We start from the raw sequence: 16,548 nt of genomic DNA on the forward strand, positions 1-16,548 counted from the left end.
TAATCCATGTAATCTTCACTAACTCTAGGTGTATTAGTGTGATATGTAGGTACAATGTATTCAGATCAAGCATACCGTAAACACGTATGGTTGAGATGTTCCTGTCTATAGTCATTGTTGTTTTATATTGATGATTTATTTGTTTTATGTGAATTTCTATGTTTGTATTCGTGTGAAGGTATAATATGGTTAATTAAAGCATACTATATTATTTCATTTCACCCCTCTAGTTTTCTTCAATAAGATCGACCACTACAAACATCTCTCAATATGATTGCAATATGATATTACAACACAAGCGGTTGTGTACGTTGAAAAACGTGATCTAAAATGATAAACGACCAAATTAATATTGCATGTTATGAGAATCAAATAATACTTATTACATCCGGCGTTTACCTTGTGTCATATAAAACTATATATTAGTGATGGACACCTACTAAACATTAGTATATATCCTTAGCATACCAAATGACCACTCAATTACTATATCATTTCATATTGTATTATAAAAAGATCAAAACTAATATATATAACCACCCTTTGGGCATAATCATCGTCAACCTTAACATATATTGTTCAACGTGATATAAAACACCTGCAAATATTTATCATGTAATGATCCTTTCATTGTTACACGCTGAACTAAATAGGAGCAGTTATCCTTCAACATCGTAGCATCTAACATGTCTTCTATTTCAACAATACATATTCACTAACGTTGAATAAAAAAATCACATATATTTTATAATAACAAATAACCTTAAAAAAATCACAATGTACTTTTGCACGGGCATAAAAGCTTTCACTATTTTATTTTTCTAAAATTTATGCGTTACGGTTTAGCTGAAAAATGAATTATTATTTTTTCATTTTAATAAAAATGTGAAATAGATAATTTGATTGGTCGGTAAATAGGCTCCACACCCCAAGCCCTCAGACCCACCAGCCCCATGCTACGTCCGCCCTTTTGACGCCTTCCATCCCACACCCGTAACAATGGTTAACGCCCTAACCAAATGATGTGACATGATAAACTATTCCACAACACACATTCAAGTTCTTCAATATTGGTTCAAGATAAAAAACGATGCCTTTACATCTAGAATCAATTCATCAAAGGGAAAACCATATAAATTATTATATCTATAATATATATAAACGAAAACATAAAAATTCTATGTGTCGTGATGTGGTCGCTCCCCTTTTTTTGGAGTCACCAGATTTGCTTGAGTTTTAAATGGAGGCTTCTCATGCATTTGACCCGAATTCACGGGTATGGGTCCTACCAAACCCAGATATTCCTTAAACGGGTTATAACATATCATTAAATTAAAAATTATTCTCACCAAATTATTAATATGAAAATCTTATAAAATAGGATATACTAAAAATTACTATATGATTTTTTTAAAGATATTATTTATAATTAGTAAACAATTTTATAGTAAAAAAAATACACGGGTCTTGGATCTCACCAAACCCAGATAACTTTTAAACCGGGTTATAGCATCTTAGTTATTTGTGAAATCCTTTTATCATCAAACTCTAAGTATGTTATAAATTTTCTTACAATAAATAAAATTAAACTAAAAAAGTATATAAATATTAAAAACGAGTAATTTAAAACCGCCCCCGTAATACGGGGAACAAAAACTAGTATATATATATACACATATAAAAGATACATAGCGAATTTCTATTTATTTAGTTGGCGGTAACCGGTTGACCAATTGGACTTTTGGATTTTTTTAATTTTATTTGCGAAATATGTGTTTTTTCCTTTTTATTTTATTTTTTTTGTAAAGTTTGTTGTTTATAGTATTTCGAATGTAACTAATACTGATCAAATTCATGTTAATTTGCCGCCATAATGGTCGGATTTTACCAATATAACAAACGTAAAAAACCAAATTCGAATCGACTCGCCATCATAACATTCGGGTTTTACCGACACCTGAGTTTAGCAACCAAATAAACATCATTTAAAACATTTAATTATGTCATTTCTATGAATGTATTTTTTATTTTAATTATAAAACCGTTAGTTTGGGTTAAGTTAAAACTAAAAAAAGACACCGACCAAAATAAAATAGGTTTACATCATCAGATTGAACTCTCTTTCTCCCCAATAATCAACTCTCCTCTTGTATCTATCACCGGCGTATCTCACCGTCTCCGTCGCCGGTCACATCATCGGAGGTAACTTATTCCATCTTATTCACCTTCAACTTGATCGTCTTCCCCAATCAAATATCTTAACATTTGGTGCCCTAATTACCACCTTCCACACTAATTCATTTCTCATCTTCCTATTTATCAATTTCACTGTTAAATATTTTGATTATTATTATTATACGTATTTATCATTAATTATTATTCTATTCCATTTCAGATATAGCTTTACTAACAGATCTGCTTATTACTATCCACGTGTGTTCACACACCTGATCGCCGTGAAGCAGATATAATATAATATAATATAATAAACCTAGGGTTAGGGTTTTGATGCGTTGTTGTGGATTATGGCCAACAACAACAACCACGGGCCTTCCGGATCCAAATTCGTATCCGTCAATCTGAATAAGTTATATGGGCAACCTTCTCATCATACTTACGCCCCCGCCGCCCGACCCCGACCCGGTGGAGGTGCTCACGCGGGCGGTGGGATGGTTGTTCTATCCCGAAACCGTCCGTTACAGAAGCCGACACCAAAGCTATCCGTTCCGCCTCCCTTGAACTTGCCTTCGTTGAGAAAAGAGTTTGAGAAAAGTGACGTGTCCGGTGCTGCAGGTGGGGTGGCGGGTGGTGGTGGGTCCGGGAGTGGGTCGAGACCGAGTTCGTCGGGTGTGGGGTGGACGAAGCCTGCGAGTGTTGGTTTGCGGGATAAGGAAGTTGTTACTGACGGTTTGGAGAGTGTGCGGAATGGTGAAAGTGGAGGTGGTAAAGTGAGTGGTGCTTATATGCCTCCGTCGGCGAGGTTTGCGCATGGTGATACGGGTTCGGCGAATTATTCGAATGTGGCTTCGGTGCCGAAAGCTATGGTGTTGAGGGGAGAGGATTTTCCGTCTTTGCGGGCCGCGTTGCCTTCATCGACGGGGTCTGCACAAAAGCAAAAGGAAGCGTCTTTCCAAAAAGTGAGACAGTTGGTTAGTGAGGAGTCGTCCAATGATCTAAGAAACAGTTCTCATTTTAACTCGTCTCATCATGATGCAAACGGTGGGAGTGGGACCGATGTGCAGAGTTTAAGACCGAATAGTGCACGTGTGGATCATGGTCTGAAGCAAGAGGACCCTTTGCCACTCATACGGTTGAACCCGAGGTTTGATTGGGCTGATGATGAGCGTGATACGGGCCATGGATTTATAGGACGAAGTGGCAGAGATCAGGAGTTGTCAAAAAGTGAAATTTATTGGGATAGAGATTTTGATGTTCCTAGAAGCAGTGTTTTACCTCACAAACCGATTAATAATCTACCTGAAAGACGTAGTCTGCCTGTTGCAAAGAGTTCTAACTCTGAAGCTGTTAAAACCGAGCCTTACAGAGAAGTCAACTCTTGGAGGAGTTCTTCCATTAACAGAGATAAACCTATAAGTGACAGAAACAATTCTCACTACGGTGCGGTGACAGAAAACCGAGACTCTGCGTATGTAAGAAGAGATGCAGGGCAAGTGAGACACTGGAATCAGTCAATAGAATCTCCTAGGTACAGAAACGAAGGGTCAAAGTCAGGTTTTTCTGTTGGTGGTAGGTCTACGTTTTCAAAGGGTGAACGAGGTTACTTAAATGATTCTAGTCAGAAGGATTTCAGTTCTGGTGTTTATGATGAAGTAGATCCGTTTACTGGAAACTTATTTGGAGTAGTTAAGAAGAAGAAGGATGTGATTAATCAAACAGATTTTTATGATCCCGTTAGGGAATCTTTTGAGGCTGAGCTGGAGAGAGTTCAAAAGATGCAAGAGATGGAAAGACAGAGGATTGCTGACGAACATGAACGAGCTATAGAGCAAGCACGAAGAGAGGATGAAGAGATGCGAAGGGCAGTTTTGGAAGAAGAAGAAAGACGAAGAAGATTGGAAGAGGAAACAAGAGAAGCTGCTTGGATTGCAGAACAAGAAAGATTGGATGCAATTCAGAAAGCTGAAGACCAGAAACTTGCTCGTGAAGAAGAGAGAAAGAGGATGGATCTAGAAGAAGAGAGGAGGAAACAAGCTGCCAAACAGAAGCTTTTAGAACTGGAAGCTAGAATGGCGAAACGGGAAGCTGAAGTTGGAAAAACTGGTGCTGATGATGAAGTTCCTGCTGGTGGGAAAGATAGTGATGCGTCTATGGATTCAGATATTGATAACTGGGAAGTTAATCAAAGAATGGTGGAGAGAATAACTTCAGCAGGTTCAGATTCATCTGCCATTGACCGGCCTTTTGACCGCCTTCAGTTTTCTAAACCTGTTAATCCATGGAAACGTGAAGCATTTGAAGTTGGAAGCAATTCATCTTTCTTACTAAACGACCAAGAAAACGGCCATATTGGTGGGAGATCAAGATACATACCTTCAAGATCTCATGATACTGATGGATTTTCTCATCTTGGAGACCGAGATAGGTGGAACTCTTTTGGGGATGGAAACAGGGATACCGAGCCAGAATATTATGACAATGTTGGTTGGGGACAGGGGTATTCTCGTAATAATACACAATCTTATCCAGAACGGTTGTATATGAATGCTGAGTCAGATAAGATGTATTCTTACGGGAGGTCACAATATTCAATGAAACAGCCTCGTGTTCCACCTCCTCCATCGTTGTCCGTGCCCCGATCGTCGGTGAGAGGGGAGAATGAAATCTCAGGTCCGTCAAGTTCTCTGGAATCAACTGCAAGAACAGGGAATTATGATGGTCTTCAGGATAATTTTCGACAATCAGATCTTGCTGATCTTCAACAAGGAATAATGACACAGAGTCTGGAGAAATCCGACACACTAAGGTGTGATTCACAGTCGTCTCTCTCGGTTTCGAGCCCTCCTAGCTCGCCAACACATCTGTCTCATGATGAGCTGGATGATTCTGGTGAAGGGAAGGAAGTTGTGAATGATGAGCCTGCAGATATGACTACAATGGAAACATTAAAGTCTGTGTCAACCGATGAAGATGAAGAATGGAGCCTTGAGAATCATGATGAGATGCAAGAACAAGAAGAGTATGATGAAGATGATGGTTATGGTGAAGAAGATGAAGTGCATGAATTACCTAATGACAACATTAACCTGACACATGAGTTTGATAATATGCAACTCGAGGAGAAAGACACAACTTTGGAGAATACGGTACTGGGATTTAATGAGGGCGTTGAAGTTAAACTTTCAGATGACGATTTTGAAAAAGATTTGAAAACAGACGGGGATGCAAACACCATTGATACGCCAGAAGCTTCTGTTAATGTTGCAGAAAAACAGGCAGCCGTTGATGCGCTGATTAATGAACAGCCCCAAAATGTTTTAACTTCTTCTAGTCTTTTGGGTGATCTTTCTTCGGGTCAGTCTACAACACCTGTTAAACTCCAGTTTGGATTATTTTCTGGCCCGACTCTCATACCATCACCAGTTCCCTCCATACAGATCGGGTCTATACAGATGCCTCTTCCTCTTCATCCACCTGTCGGTTCATCGTTGGGCCATATGCACCCGTCACAACCACCGCCTCTTTTTCAATTTGGTCAACTGATGTATACATCTCCTGTTTCCCAAGGAATTCTTCCCGTGCCTCAAAACATTAACAATACCCATTTTAATAATTCAGCAACTTTTGTACCTTATCAGTTTCCTCAAGAAACTTCTGCCATCAACATGAAAACCGACAATGGTTCGTCTAATTTATTAAATAATCAAAACAATCCCTCTCATGCTGCTGATAATATAACGACATCTAAACCCTTTACACAAGTTGAAGAAAAAGGGCACAGCACAACTAATAATGAGTCTTCTGGTGCTAAAAATGTACCATTATCAAAGGCCCCGGGCCCATCAAATAGGGGGGAGAGAAATATGCTCCCATCAAGAGTTTTGGGTCAACGATCATTTCGACCTTATGATTCTAATGAGAGGAGATATCGACGCCCAATTCAACGAACCGAGTTTCGAGTCAGGGAAAATGTAAATAATTATGAAACGCGCAATTCTTCAAGAAGAGGGTATAGACGTCAAGTGGGGTCCACTATGAAACGGGTTGTTCATGAAGCTGAGATAGTTTCTGAAATCAGGCCTGTGAAAGACACTACTAAAACCAAAACTGAGGTGGGCTCGTCTACTGTTGACAGCAAAAGGAGCGTTCCGGAAGAAAATGTTGATGCACCTTTGCAAAGTGGTGTTGTACATGTTTATAAGCAACCGGGTATAGAGTGTCCGAGTGATGAAGATGATTTCATAGAAGTGCGGTCGAAACGACAGATGTTGAATGATCAGCGTGAACAGAGAGAAAAAGAAATCAAGGCAAAATCACGTGTTACAAAGGTTGGTTTTCATTGAAAATATATTCGATTCAAATTCTTTTACTGTTCGGATATTGTTTAACATTTCTTTTATCTTTTCAGCAACCGCGAAAGGCTTCTGTAACCTCCACCGGTTCAAATAAAGTCTCTGCATCAAACAACACTCGTTCTGTTGTTGCTAAAAAAGAACCGTCTGCTGAGTTCTCCACTCAATTATTGGCTCCAGCTGACACACATACTGTGGATAATAGCAAGTATATTTTCTCTAATTGAACTAAAAATAGCATTGAAAAGTCTATATTTTTTATTAACATTATGCATTGCTCAACAGGAATGTCCAAAGAGAATCTGCATCTGCGGTATCTGATGCTGCAGAAGATCATGGTTCGAATCTCTTGTTTGAGAATGAAACTAAGGTTGTGGATGATGTTCAAACGTCTCTGGGCAACTGGGGTAATGCACAAATGGACCAACAGGTGAAAAGTTAAAACCTTACATTTTTGGTGTTTATTCTAAGCATGAAAATCTGAATAATATTATTATTTTAAAAACAACCTACAGGTTATCCCTTTAACTCAGACACAACTGGATGAGGCTATGAAGCCAGCACGGTTCAATACTATCAATACGACACATGTAACATCTATAGGCGACCATACCGATTTGGTTAGTGAACCTGTTTTGTCATCTTCATCAGTGTTGACCAAGGGAAAGGGAATTTCATCATCTTCAAGTCCAGTTAACTCTCTGCTTGCGGGTGAAAAAATTCAGTTTGGTAAGAACCTATTAAAATACTATATTGAGTTCTTCATATGTTCAGATATGCTGATGTCATTGTTTTCTTTCATGAACAGGGGCGGTTACTTCCCCAACAATTCTTCCTCCGACTACCCGTGTTGGGGCTCCCGGTTTATTCCGTCCTGACGTGACTCAAAATACTCAAAATGTTTTAAAAACAGAGAATGATTGTGCTACTGAAGTTGAAGATGTTGTTTCAGCTGTGGACGTGGCTGCCGTTGATACAAACGAGATAATTGGAAACGGGTTGGGGCCTGTTTCTGTTTCAGACCCAAAAGGTGAGAATAAAACATATTTTATAACTTTTTTTTATCATTTTATTCATCTATAAATTGATTTAAATTTGTTGATACTTGAAATGTTTTGTAGATCAACAATCTGGAAGTCAATCTAAGCCTGAAGAATCACTTAGTGTATCACTTCCTGCTGATCTGTCTGTTGAAACCACACCGATATCGTTGTGGACCCCACTCCCGAGTCCACAGGGCTCATCAACCCAAATGTTATCTCATTTCCCTGGGCCTGCACCTTCTCACTTTCCATTCTATGATATGAACCATCCCATGATGAGTGGTCCAGTCTATGCATTTAGCCCACACGACAAATCTGATGGGCCCAATTCACAAGTTCAAAAGCCCACTGGGCCAGGTTCAAGGCATATTGGTGCATGGCAAAACCATTCCGGCATGGACTCGTTCTATGGTCCTGCCAGATTCACGGGTCCGTTTATTGGTCCATCTGGTGTCCAAGCTCCACCGCATATGGTGGTTTATAACCATTATGCACCTGTCGGTCAGTTCGGGCAGGTGGGCTTGAGCTTTATGGGTGCCACATATATCCCGTCTGGAAAACAACCCAATTGGAAGCATGATCCGACTTCTAGTAGAGGTGAAGAAGACATGAGTTCCATGAATATGGCTTCCATGCCTCGTAACCCACCTAACATGCAGCCGCCAAGCCAGCATCTTGGCCCAGGCTCGCCCTTAATGCCCATGGGTCCACCGTTGACCATGTTTGACGTGCCTTCGTTTCAGGTAACTGTTTGGGCTATTCTAATAGTTATTTGCTGCTTATTTTAACCCCAACTTAAAATATTATAAATACAAAATTCAATGAATTTTAGTTGATCGACCATTTTACCCCTATATATATGGTATTTAACTTGTCAGTTTTTTTTAATTATTATTATATATTGAGTAGAAAGGTGTCAACACATTTTATAAAGTGAGTTTTGTTAAATCTTTTAGGTAAACAATTAACTTTTTATAAATACGCTAAAAAAACAATAAGCATTTTTCTAAACGGGTAAATATAAAGTTTTAGAAAACTAAGGGTAAAATTGTCATTTCTTTAATCGTTTTTATTGAATTGGGTATTTTTAGTATTTTCAGTAGTTTTAAATAGCATATATGATATTTATGTGAGGCATATATGAAATGTACTCGTTTCTATAAATACTGAAAGAACTTATTCAAATATGACCAGACCGCACCGGACATGGCGGTCCAAGCTCGGTGGTCTCAGGTTCCCCGCCATCACCGCTTCATCCGGTTCCTATGTCACTGCCCTTACAGCAGCAGACCGAAGCCATAACGGGACCTTCCCAGTTCAGCAGCCATGTAGGGCATTCGATTGACCAGTCAACATTTACTCCCAATAGATTATCTGAACCTCAACCGTCAAACCCTTCTATGGCGTACCCAGTTGTTAGAGACTCAACCATCACCCATTTCCCAGACGAGTTCGGGTGGTAGACTCATCCGGGCCATCCTCTTCCGCCACATCAGCTCGGTCACTGTCAGTCACATCTCTTCAGGAACTACAAAGACCAATAATAACAGTGGCGGCAGTGTTGAGTTCAAGAATCAACATCAACCGGTTAAAACCTCGTCTTCTCAACATTACAATAATAACCATGCTGGCGGTTACGGGGTATCAAAGAGGCGGTTTAGGTGCGTCTCCTAAGAACAAACCCGTTGGCGGCCAGTGTATTAACCGTAGGCCCGGGTTTCATGGAAGATACCACCACCAACAATCCATGGGGACAGATAAAGGTTTCCCGTCTTCAACGAAAGTAAAGCAGATTTATGTTGCAAAACAGCCGGGTCCAGGTGGGTCCGGGTCCGGGTCCGGGTCCGGGTCGGGGTCAGGTTCTACAATGGGTTGAGGTTTTAGTGTTTTGTTTTTTGGAGGTTTGATTGAATAGTTATATTTATGTAGAAGTTATTAGTACAATTATTATGGAGTTGGAAATTAGCAAGGGAAGAGAAGAAGAATTTAGAATGTTATGATTTTTGTTTGTTGGTTGGTGGTGTTGATGTATTGATGTTTGATTTACTTGTTTTTTCAAGGTGTAATAATACTTAACCCAATGCAACTAATATTTCACACATGACTTGTTTAGATTGTAGACAACTTGTCAACACTTCATTTACAAAAGACACATGTGACCATCAACTACTTTGAAGAGTTTAAAACCAAATGTTATGGATGGAGCTTGGTTAACTAAAAGTATCACCATGTCAATACCAAGGGTTAGTTATGCAAAGGTACCGTCACGTCTTTGTCATGTAGGTAACGAGATATTCACTAACTAAATCCGAGATATTCACTAACTAAATCATCAAACATGTGTAATGATTTAACTTACTAACCCAATTATTATTTATTTATTTATTTTTATAAATATAAAATGGTTGGTAGAATGCTTATTGGTAGGAGAAATAAAGGGCGTGCCCACTATGACTACATGACATAGAGGTGAGCACACCCGACCTTATTAAAATAAACTTTTAGGCTTAGCTGAATCAACAAAACGGTCATATTTGAACACTCAACCTTATTAGAATAAACTATTAGGCTTAGTTGAATCAACAAAACGATCATATTTAAACAACTATATATACTAAGCTCATCCCTAAACCACCAACAAATCCAAACAGATCTCTATATTCTTCCATGGTTATCCATGATGGTGTTTTTTTTATTAAAGATATTAAGTTCGTATGATTTCATTAGATATTTTAGTGTAACTGGATTCATTTTTCGACCAATGTATATCATAATAATAAACATTAAACAAATCAAAAGATGTGCTCTAGCCGCGGTCGAAAATTTATTTTGATCATTATTGCTATGTTGAAAATTCATTAAAAAAATGAAATTTTGGATTTTGCTATAGTAATATTATAAGTAAAATATAAATGGATTTTTTAATGAAAATTTAAATTTCAAAATGGTAATAGCCCTTTGAACATACCAGCCCTAATATGCAAAAAATGATTTACTGGCCAAATTCGTACGCTCTTTAATCTGGTTCACAGAATTCACACTCAATATCATATTACGATCTCGACTCATCTGAGTTTATCAGGTTGAATATGAAGAATCATCAAATAGTTTTAATCTGAAAGGAAATATATACGACTCTTACACAAGTTATAATTTAAAAATTCTCCGAAAGGTTAGTGTAGACATGAATAATATGGAGCTCTTCACTCTTCAAAGTCACTATCATAATCATTCATTGACCATAGTATGTCTAAGAATATCATTAGCACTGCCGCCTCACTACCGCCAACCATTATTGACAATAATAATAATTAGACCATTAATATCATCTTTTAATCTTTTATAATTGCAGTGGGAGGATGAGGCTAGGAATAGATTTCCGAAACTTGAGAGCCTTTAAATGAACGGGATGTTTATGAACTATGTTTATTTAATAAATGAATAAATATAAAGAAACTTTTTATTTTTTTATTTAACTAAACTAAAGGATGCGAGCACACGCTTTGTTCATTTATTTATATATATGAAGGTTCATTTTTATTCGTTCATTTATATTTGTTTATTTACATTCGTTTATGTTCAAATAAATTTTAATAAATACATAAATAGTTATATTTATATAAATATAAACATAAAGGGGTCTCGTTTAAATTATATGGTGTGGTAAGTTATACTCAATTGTGTTCATTTATGTTTGTTATATTATATTCATTTAAGTTTGTTTTTGTTGATCATTTACGTTCGTCAACTATTTGTTTAGGTTTTAAACTAATGAACATGAACGAACACAAACATGTTCGTTATATTAGTGAACAAACATGAACACAAAATTATTTTTTTATTATATGTTTGTGTTCGGTTAAATTAAATAAATAAAAACATACCTTGGTTTGTGTTCGTTCAGTTCATTTACATTCCACCGGTTAACTCATGGAATGCACATTATAAACTATTTAGAAGTTGCTTTCACAGTCAATAAAAGTGGTAGGGCTGCTAAAGGTTGGTGGATCTTTTAAATTTGAGTTTAGTTCTTCTTTTATACCCGAACATGTAATCTTATACACGAAAGCATCCACTCACCCAAAAACAAGTGAACTAATCATATTAAAAATCAATCTTTGTAGGTGTTAAGCTATTATATGTTTTCTTTTCCTAGAAATAAACTTATAAGATCACTCTCATATACAAACCTTGTGATTAATTGACGCATAACATGATTAAAATGCGCCGCGTCTTATATAAGTGTTTTTATAGAGAACTCTTTAGTTGTTATAAGTTAAGGGGTCATGATGTAAACATGTATGGTTAGTAACCGATGAAAATACATGGTTTGTATCCGTAGATATACTTTGTCTATATCAAATGTAAAAAAGCGTGTTGTTCAATTATTCAAGATTGTGTTTAGCGTTTCATCTTTATTGTTCTTGATTGAACGGTTGAATCATGCTCTTTAGGTCCTGTAGTTTTCTTGGGAGATTGACCACCTCGAACATGTCGTTACAAATAAATTAATGTTATTTATTTATTTTATTAATCACTAACGTCGGACTATGTTGGTTTGAGTCGTCTCTATAGGGTGCAGAGACCCCTAAATTAATTAATGGCTACCTGAGCACCTTCATTCGCATTCTCTCTCTCTCTCATACACACACACACACGATTCACTTATGCATCGGATTTCATCACCTAACAGTGGGCGAATTTAGAAGAAAAGTTGAGGGGTAGCACAGATTAAAAGTTTTTTTGTTTAGGGGTAAGCGATACATGAAATGAAGAAAAGAATTTGCACTAAAAATGCTCTTAGTCAATAAGGTTGATGGGTAGCGCGGGCTACCCCTCAAACTATGGTAGATCCGCCTTTGTCACCCACTACCGATTTCCACCGCCTAGAGCCACCGTGAGCCGCCTCCACCACCGTGTGCAACTCGCCGCTTGCAATCTTCAAGAAATAGTAAGTTAATTACCCATCTTTTTAGTGAGTTTTAACTCAAATTATTGATTTATATGTTAATCCAAACTAATTTAGTTTTCAAGCATTCTATAACTTGTCTCGACGATCAATGGCTAAGTATAGTGAGGGCCATGGGTGGCCCCACACCCATTTTTTGCGCAGTTTTGTAAATTTACCTATTTTTTGTCCGATTTTTTTTTAATAAACAGTGTAAAGTTACCCGTTTTTGGCTAAAAATTTGAGCCCCCCCCTCGGTTTATGATATTGTTTAGACATTTTGAATCTGCCCCCGTGTCTTCGTATAAGCTTCGCCACTGCCGACGATATCTTGTCTCCATAGCTAAAAGTTAGTGACTCCTGAAGAAATTTGAAGGTATGCTTATAATTTTGTTTACTTTAGTTAATTTCATGTCCTCAGAGAAGTTTGTTTGACCCTATGTGGTCGCTAAATGTTGGAAATTATTTTATTAAATAGTTCTTTTTTTTTATTTTAAAAATACCCTATAAAGCAACGGCATGTTGTCACCACGGGTGAATATACATTTTATTAAACCTTTATATATATTCACTAGAAAATTTGGTGACGACATGTCATCGCTATAGGTTGACCTATTGTAACATCATTTAGGACCTTTAGCAGCTAGAGTTAGGCGACAATCCCTATATCAACGACATTGTCGTCGTTGATATAGGGGGTAAAAATTTCATCATAATAATTTTCGGTTGCACACGCATAATTATTCTTTTCTGTCTTTTACATTTATTAAGCTGCTTAATCTTTGAATTGTGCATTGAAGACATGATTAACACATATAAATATGCAATCTAGAATTTATTTAAGATAATAGTTTAAGTGATTACACTAATAAAAAAAAACTTGAGTTTAAGCCAGAAAAGAAGAACTCCACAATAACTATAAAATTGTCTACAATTTAGTTACGTATCGAATGACCTGCTCCCGGGCTGTGGCCATGTTCTGTACTAGACGGATCGATGCGAGTGAAATTAACCATTGCTTCTGATTGCTTATCAACCCTGTTCTCTGTGAAAGAATGACCTGCACCTGGGCTCTTACCTGGCGTTGTTGATCGAAACGCAGTTTTTTCCGCATGTTTCTCACCCTTTTGGCCATGCAAATCGTCTTGTCTCTCTATCGATATTAGAAGCCGTCCCTCGGTTATAAGCGTCGAGTGACACACAAATATAAAAATAAGAATGAATGAAGAGTAGGATGGAACCATGACCAAACTAATATAAGTTTTGATATAAAATTTTTACTGTTCGAGAAACTCTCGGAAAAAAACTGTGAAAGACAGTGGATGTTGCAATGAAAACCTTTGTATTTATAGTATTTAGGTGTGCACCACTGTAACTGTAAGACCAAAAATGCCAAACTAATGAATATTATAATATCTGCAGGTCAAACCTGGGAAAACCATATATTGAATTGTCTATATTGCTTCTAGGGCCTTTATTATTGCTCTCTCCGTCCCATTTTAAATGTCCATCTTTCTATTTTTTGTTGTCTCAATTTAAATGTCAATTTTCAAAAATAAAAATGCAATTTCCAATTTTGCCCTTAATATTACATACAAATATTTAATCTAAATGATATATAAAAGTCAAAAGACATTTTAATTAACAGAGCCTTCATTTTACTACTGTCCAAAACTTGAGCATATTACATACACATTTTTTACATCCATACAAGAGTAGTACGAGCACAAAACTAAGGAAAGACAAACTTCTTTTCTTTCTTTTTCTTTAAGAACATGAAGCTATAGTAAATATGAAGCTCTGTTTTTCTTCATTGCCACCAACAAACAAAAAAGACATGAAGCTCTAAATAGGATTCCTTTACTGACCCAAATACGAAAGGACTTCATATATCAAGTTTTCGTCACACTCGATTTGTAGTGGTAAATTCCCTTGTCATTCTAACTTACCTTTGCCGATATGCGGTGTTTTATAATTATTGCCACCTCGAACTTTCATGATCTCTTTCATGCATGTTTGTAATGTTAAAAACACTTTGTTAAGCTCATGTGATGGCATTTTTTCAAAAGACGTTTTAACGGCACTAACCAATTCATCGATTGATCCTAAAACCTCTTGTTCCTGAAGAGATTGAATCGCCCGAAAAAAGCCCAGGTCTAACACATTTAAATCTGGACTGTTTGGAGGTTGAAAATATAGTCGGATATCAAACCCATCTTTAGATGCCTCGTGCATGAACTCCGTATCATTGACATCAATATGGGGCTTTGCATTGTCTTGTTGAATGAAAATTGGACCCGTGTGATCTCTTGGCCATGTAGATCTAATAGCCGGTAGTACTTTCTCGATTAACCAAGACCTTGTTACTTCTTTAGTCACCGATAAGATAGGTTTTGTTACTAACGTTCCCGCAACACGATTCTTACTTGACCGTTTTGCAGGTTCCAAAGTTGTGAATGGGAATATACCGATCTTTCCCGAAAACACTTCATTACCCGATGCATCGTATCTTGCCCATGCAACTGCGGCTAGAACATTACTTTTGTGATAAACTTTTTTGATTTACATGTTCTTAACGGCTCATCCTCGTTGGGAACAAGGTAGTAACGTTTGGATGGTTTTGACATATAAAACCATTTTTCATCTATGTGAATCACATTAAACATATCATAAAATGTCGGACTAGGCTACTAGCACTTGACAAAGATCGAGTAACCATTGATAAACAAAACTCTAACCTTGCTTTCTTATTCTGATCGGATAATCCGGCTTGATCGCATTTGTGTGTGGTCTTAAAGCTCCTTCTTTAATTCTTCTATGCATTGTTGATTTTGAAACGTTTATTGCTTTTGCTAGAGACCGAATATCTGTTCGACGACGTAGTGGGATTTGTGAGACATGAGTAAAATCGATATGTATCCTTTTTCGTCTAATTACATTAGTCCTTTTCGAAGATACATCAACAACTGATCCATGTTGAAGTTGAAGTTTAGCGTCATGCCAAATGCGACTTATTGTCCGGGTAGATACAGAGAAGAGTGTCGCCACATCCCTTATGAATTCACTTTTCAATCCTCCATTGACACTTTGTTGGAATAACATTTGGTAAATGGATTGTCATTGCTCATTGGTCAAGTTTGTTTTTTTATGTGGGTTTATTGAGTGTTCCATAGTTTAATGGAATAAAGAAAATTAGTGAAAATGAAAGAATTCAAACACTTTATTGTGAGTGTTTCAAACAGAAGGCAAAAAGTAGGCGGCAATTTAAATTTAGTGAAAATGTAAAGGATTCAAACATTTTGAACAATTCAAGTAAAAGTATAATTGTTGGTTCTATGAAAATGTGGCGGCAAAAAGTAGGCAGCAAATGGTTGGTGTCATGTAAGACAAAATGGATTTTAGCCAAATAAGTTGAGGAGATTATTGTCATTTTACACCTTAGAAAATAAAAAACTCAAATATTTCTTAAATTGTGTGATATGGGTTCCATAACATTTAAAATAGGACAGAGGGAGAGGGAGTATTATTTTTTTTAGGTGAAAAAATGAATATTATAAGCGTGTAGTGGACTAGTGGTCTTTGACTGCTTACTGGCATAGGTGTTAAATACATTATTTGATTTATGTGTTTTCATATAGATGGGAGGGATCAAGGGATTAGTTAGATTGTTAACTTATAATATCCTGCAACTATCTTTACCTCCACCAAAAAATTCTCCTGGATTTTCCACTAGGTAATGTAATATTAATTAATGTTTGGGTGTTTATCATCAAAGAACTGAGCCATTTGGCTGAGAAATGTAGGTGAAAGCTATATTAATGTAGGTGGAAGCCTTAGTTATCGAATCGGTACTGTAACAAGTTGAACCAGTAATGTGATGCACAGAAAAGATACTGACGGAACATTTTTTTATTACTTAAGTATTATATAATTACTTTTAAGTATATGTTGTTTTTCTTTTAGAACTTCAAAATTTGATTTTTTATAAAGTTATGAGTATGCATGCTACATTTATTTACGGCTCGAT

The 16,548-nt window shown here is 36.8% G+C and overlaps 1 protein-coding gene across 1 annotated transcript; it reads left to right on the plus strand.

Annotated features, from left to right (window-relative positions):
* Positions 1-2,121: 2,121 nt before the first annotated feature.
* LOC143539728 (uncharacterized) lies at positions 2,122-9,655 on the plus strand. Its single transcript, XM_077032957.1, has 8 exons — positions 2,122-2,202; positions 2,396-6,506; positions 6,587-6,738; positions 6,816-6,960; positions 7,046-7,259; positions 7,339-7,560; positions 7,652-8,316; positions 8,768-9,655. Exons 2-8 carry the CDS (start codon positions 2,526-2,528, stop codon positions 8,873-8,875), a joined length of 5,487 nt encoding a protein of 1,828 aa, XP_076889072.1. The 5' UTR covers positions 2,122-2,202; positions 2,396-2,525; the 3' UTR covers positions 8,876-9,655.
* Positions 9,656-16,548: the final 6,893 nt, after the last annotated feature.

The sequence above is a fragment of the Bidens hawaiensis genome, unplaced genomic scaffold (assembly GCF_021521415.1).
Source record: "Bidens hawaiensis isolate Kalapana, Puna unplaced genomic scaffold, B.hawaiensis_p1.1 tig00012010_1, whole genome shotgun sequence".
Lineage (NCBI taxonomy): Eukaryota > Viridiplantae > Streptophyta > Magnoliopsida > Asterales > Asteraceae > Bidens > Bidens hawaiensis.

Bases quoted from the DNA above. Each gene is read 5' to 3' on its own strand.
- LOC143539728 (XM_077032957.1), top strand. From the start codon at position 2,526: ATGGCCAACAACAACAACCACGGGCCTTCCGGATCCAAATTCGTATCC. The intron at 7,561-7,651 runs GTGAGAATAAAA...AATGTTTTGTAG, and splicing joins TTCTGTTTCAGACCCAAAAG to ATCAACAATCTGGAAGTCAA. The intron at 8,317-8,767 runs GTAACTGTTTGG...AAATATGACCAG, and splicing joins TTGACGTGCCTTCGTTTCAG to ACCGCACCGGACATGGCGGT.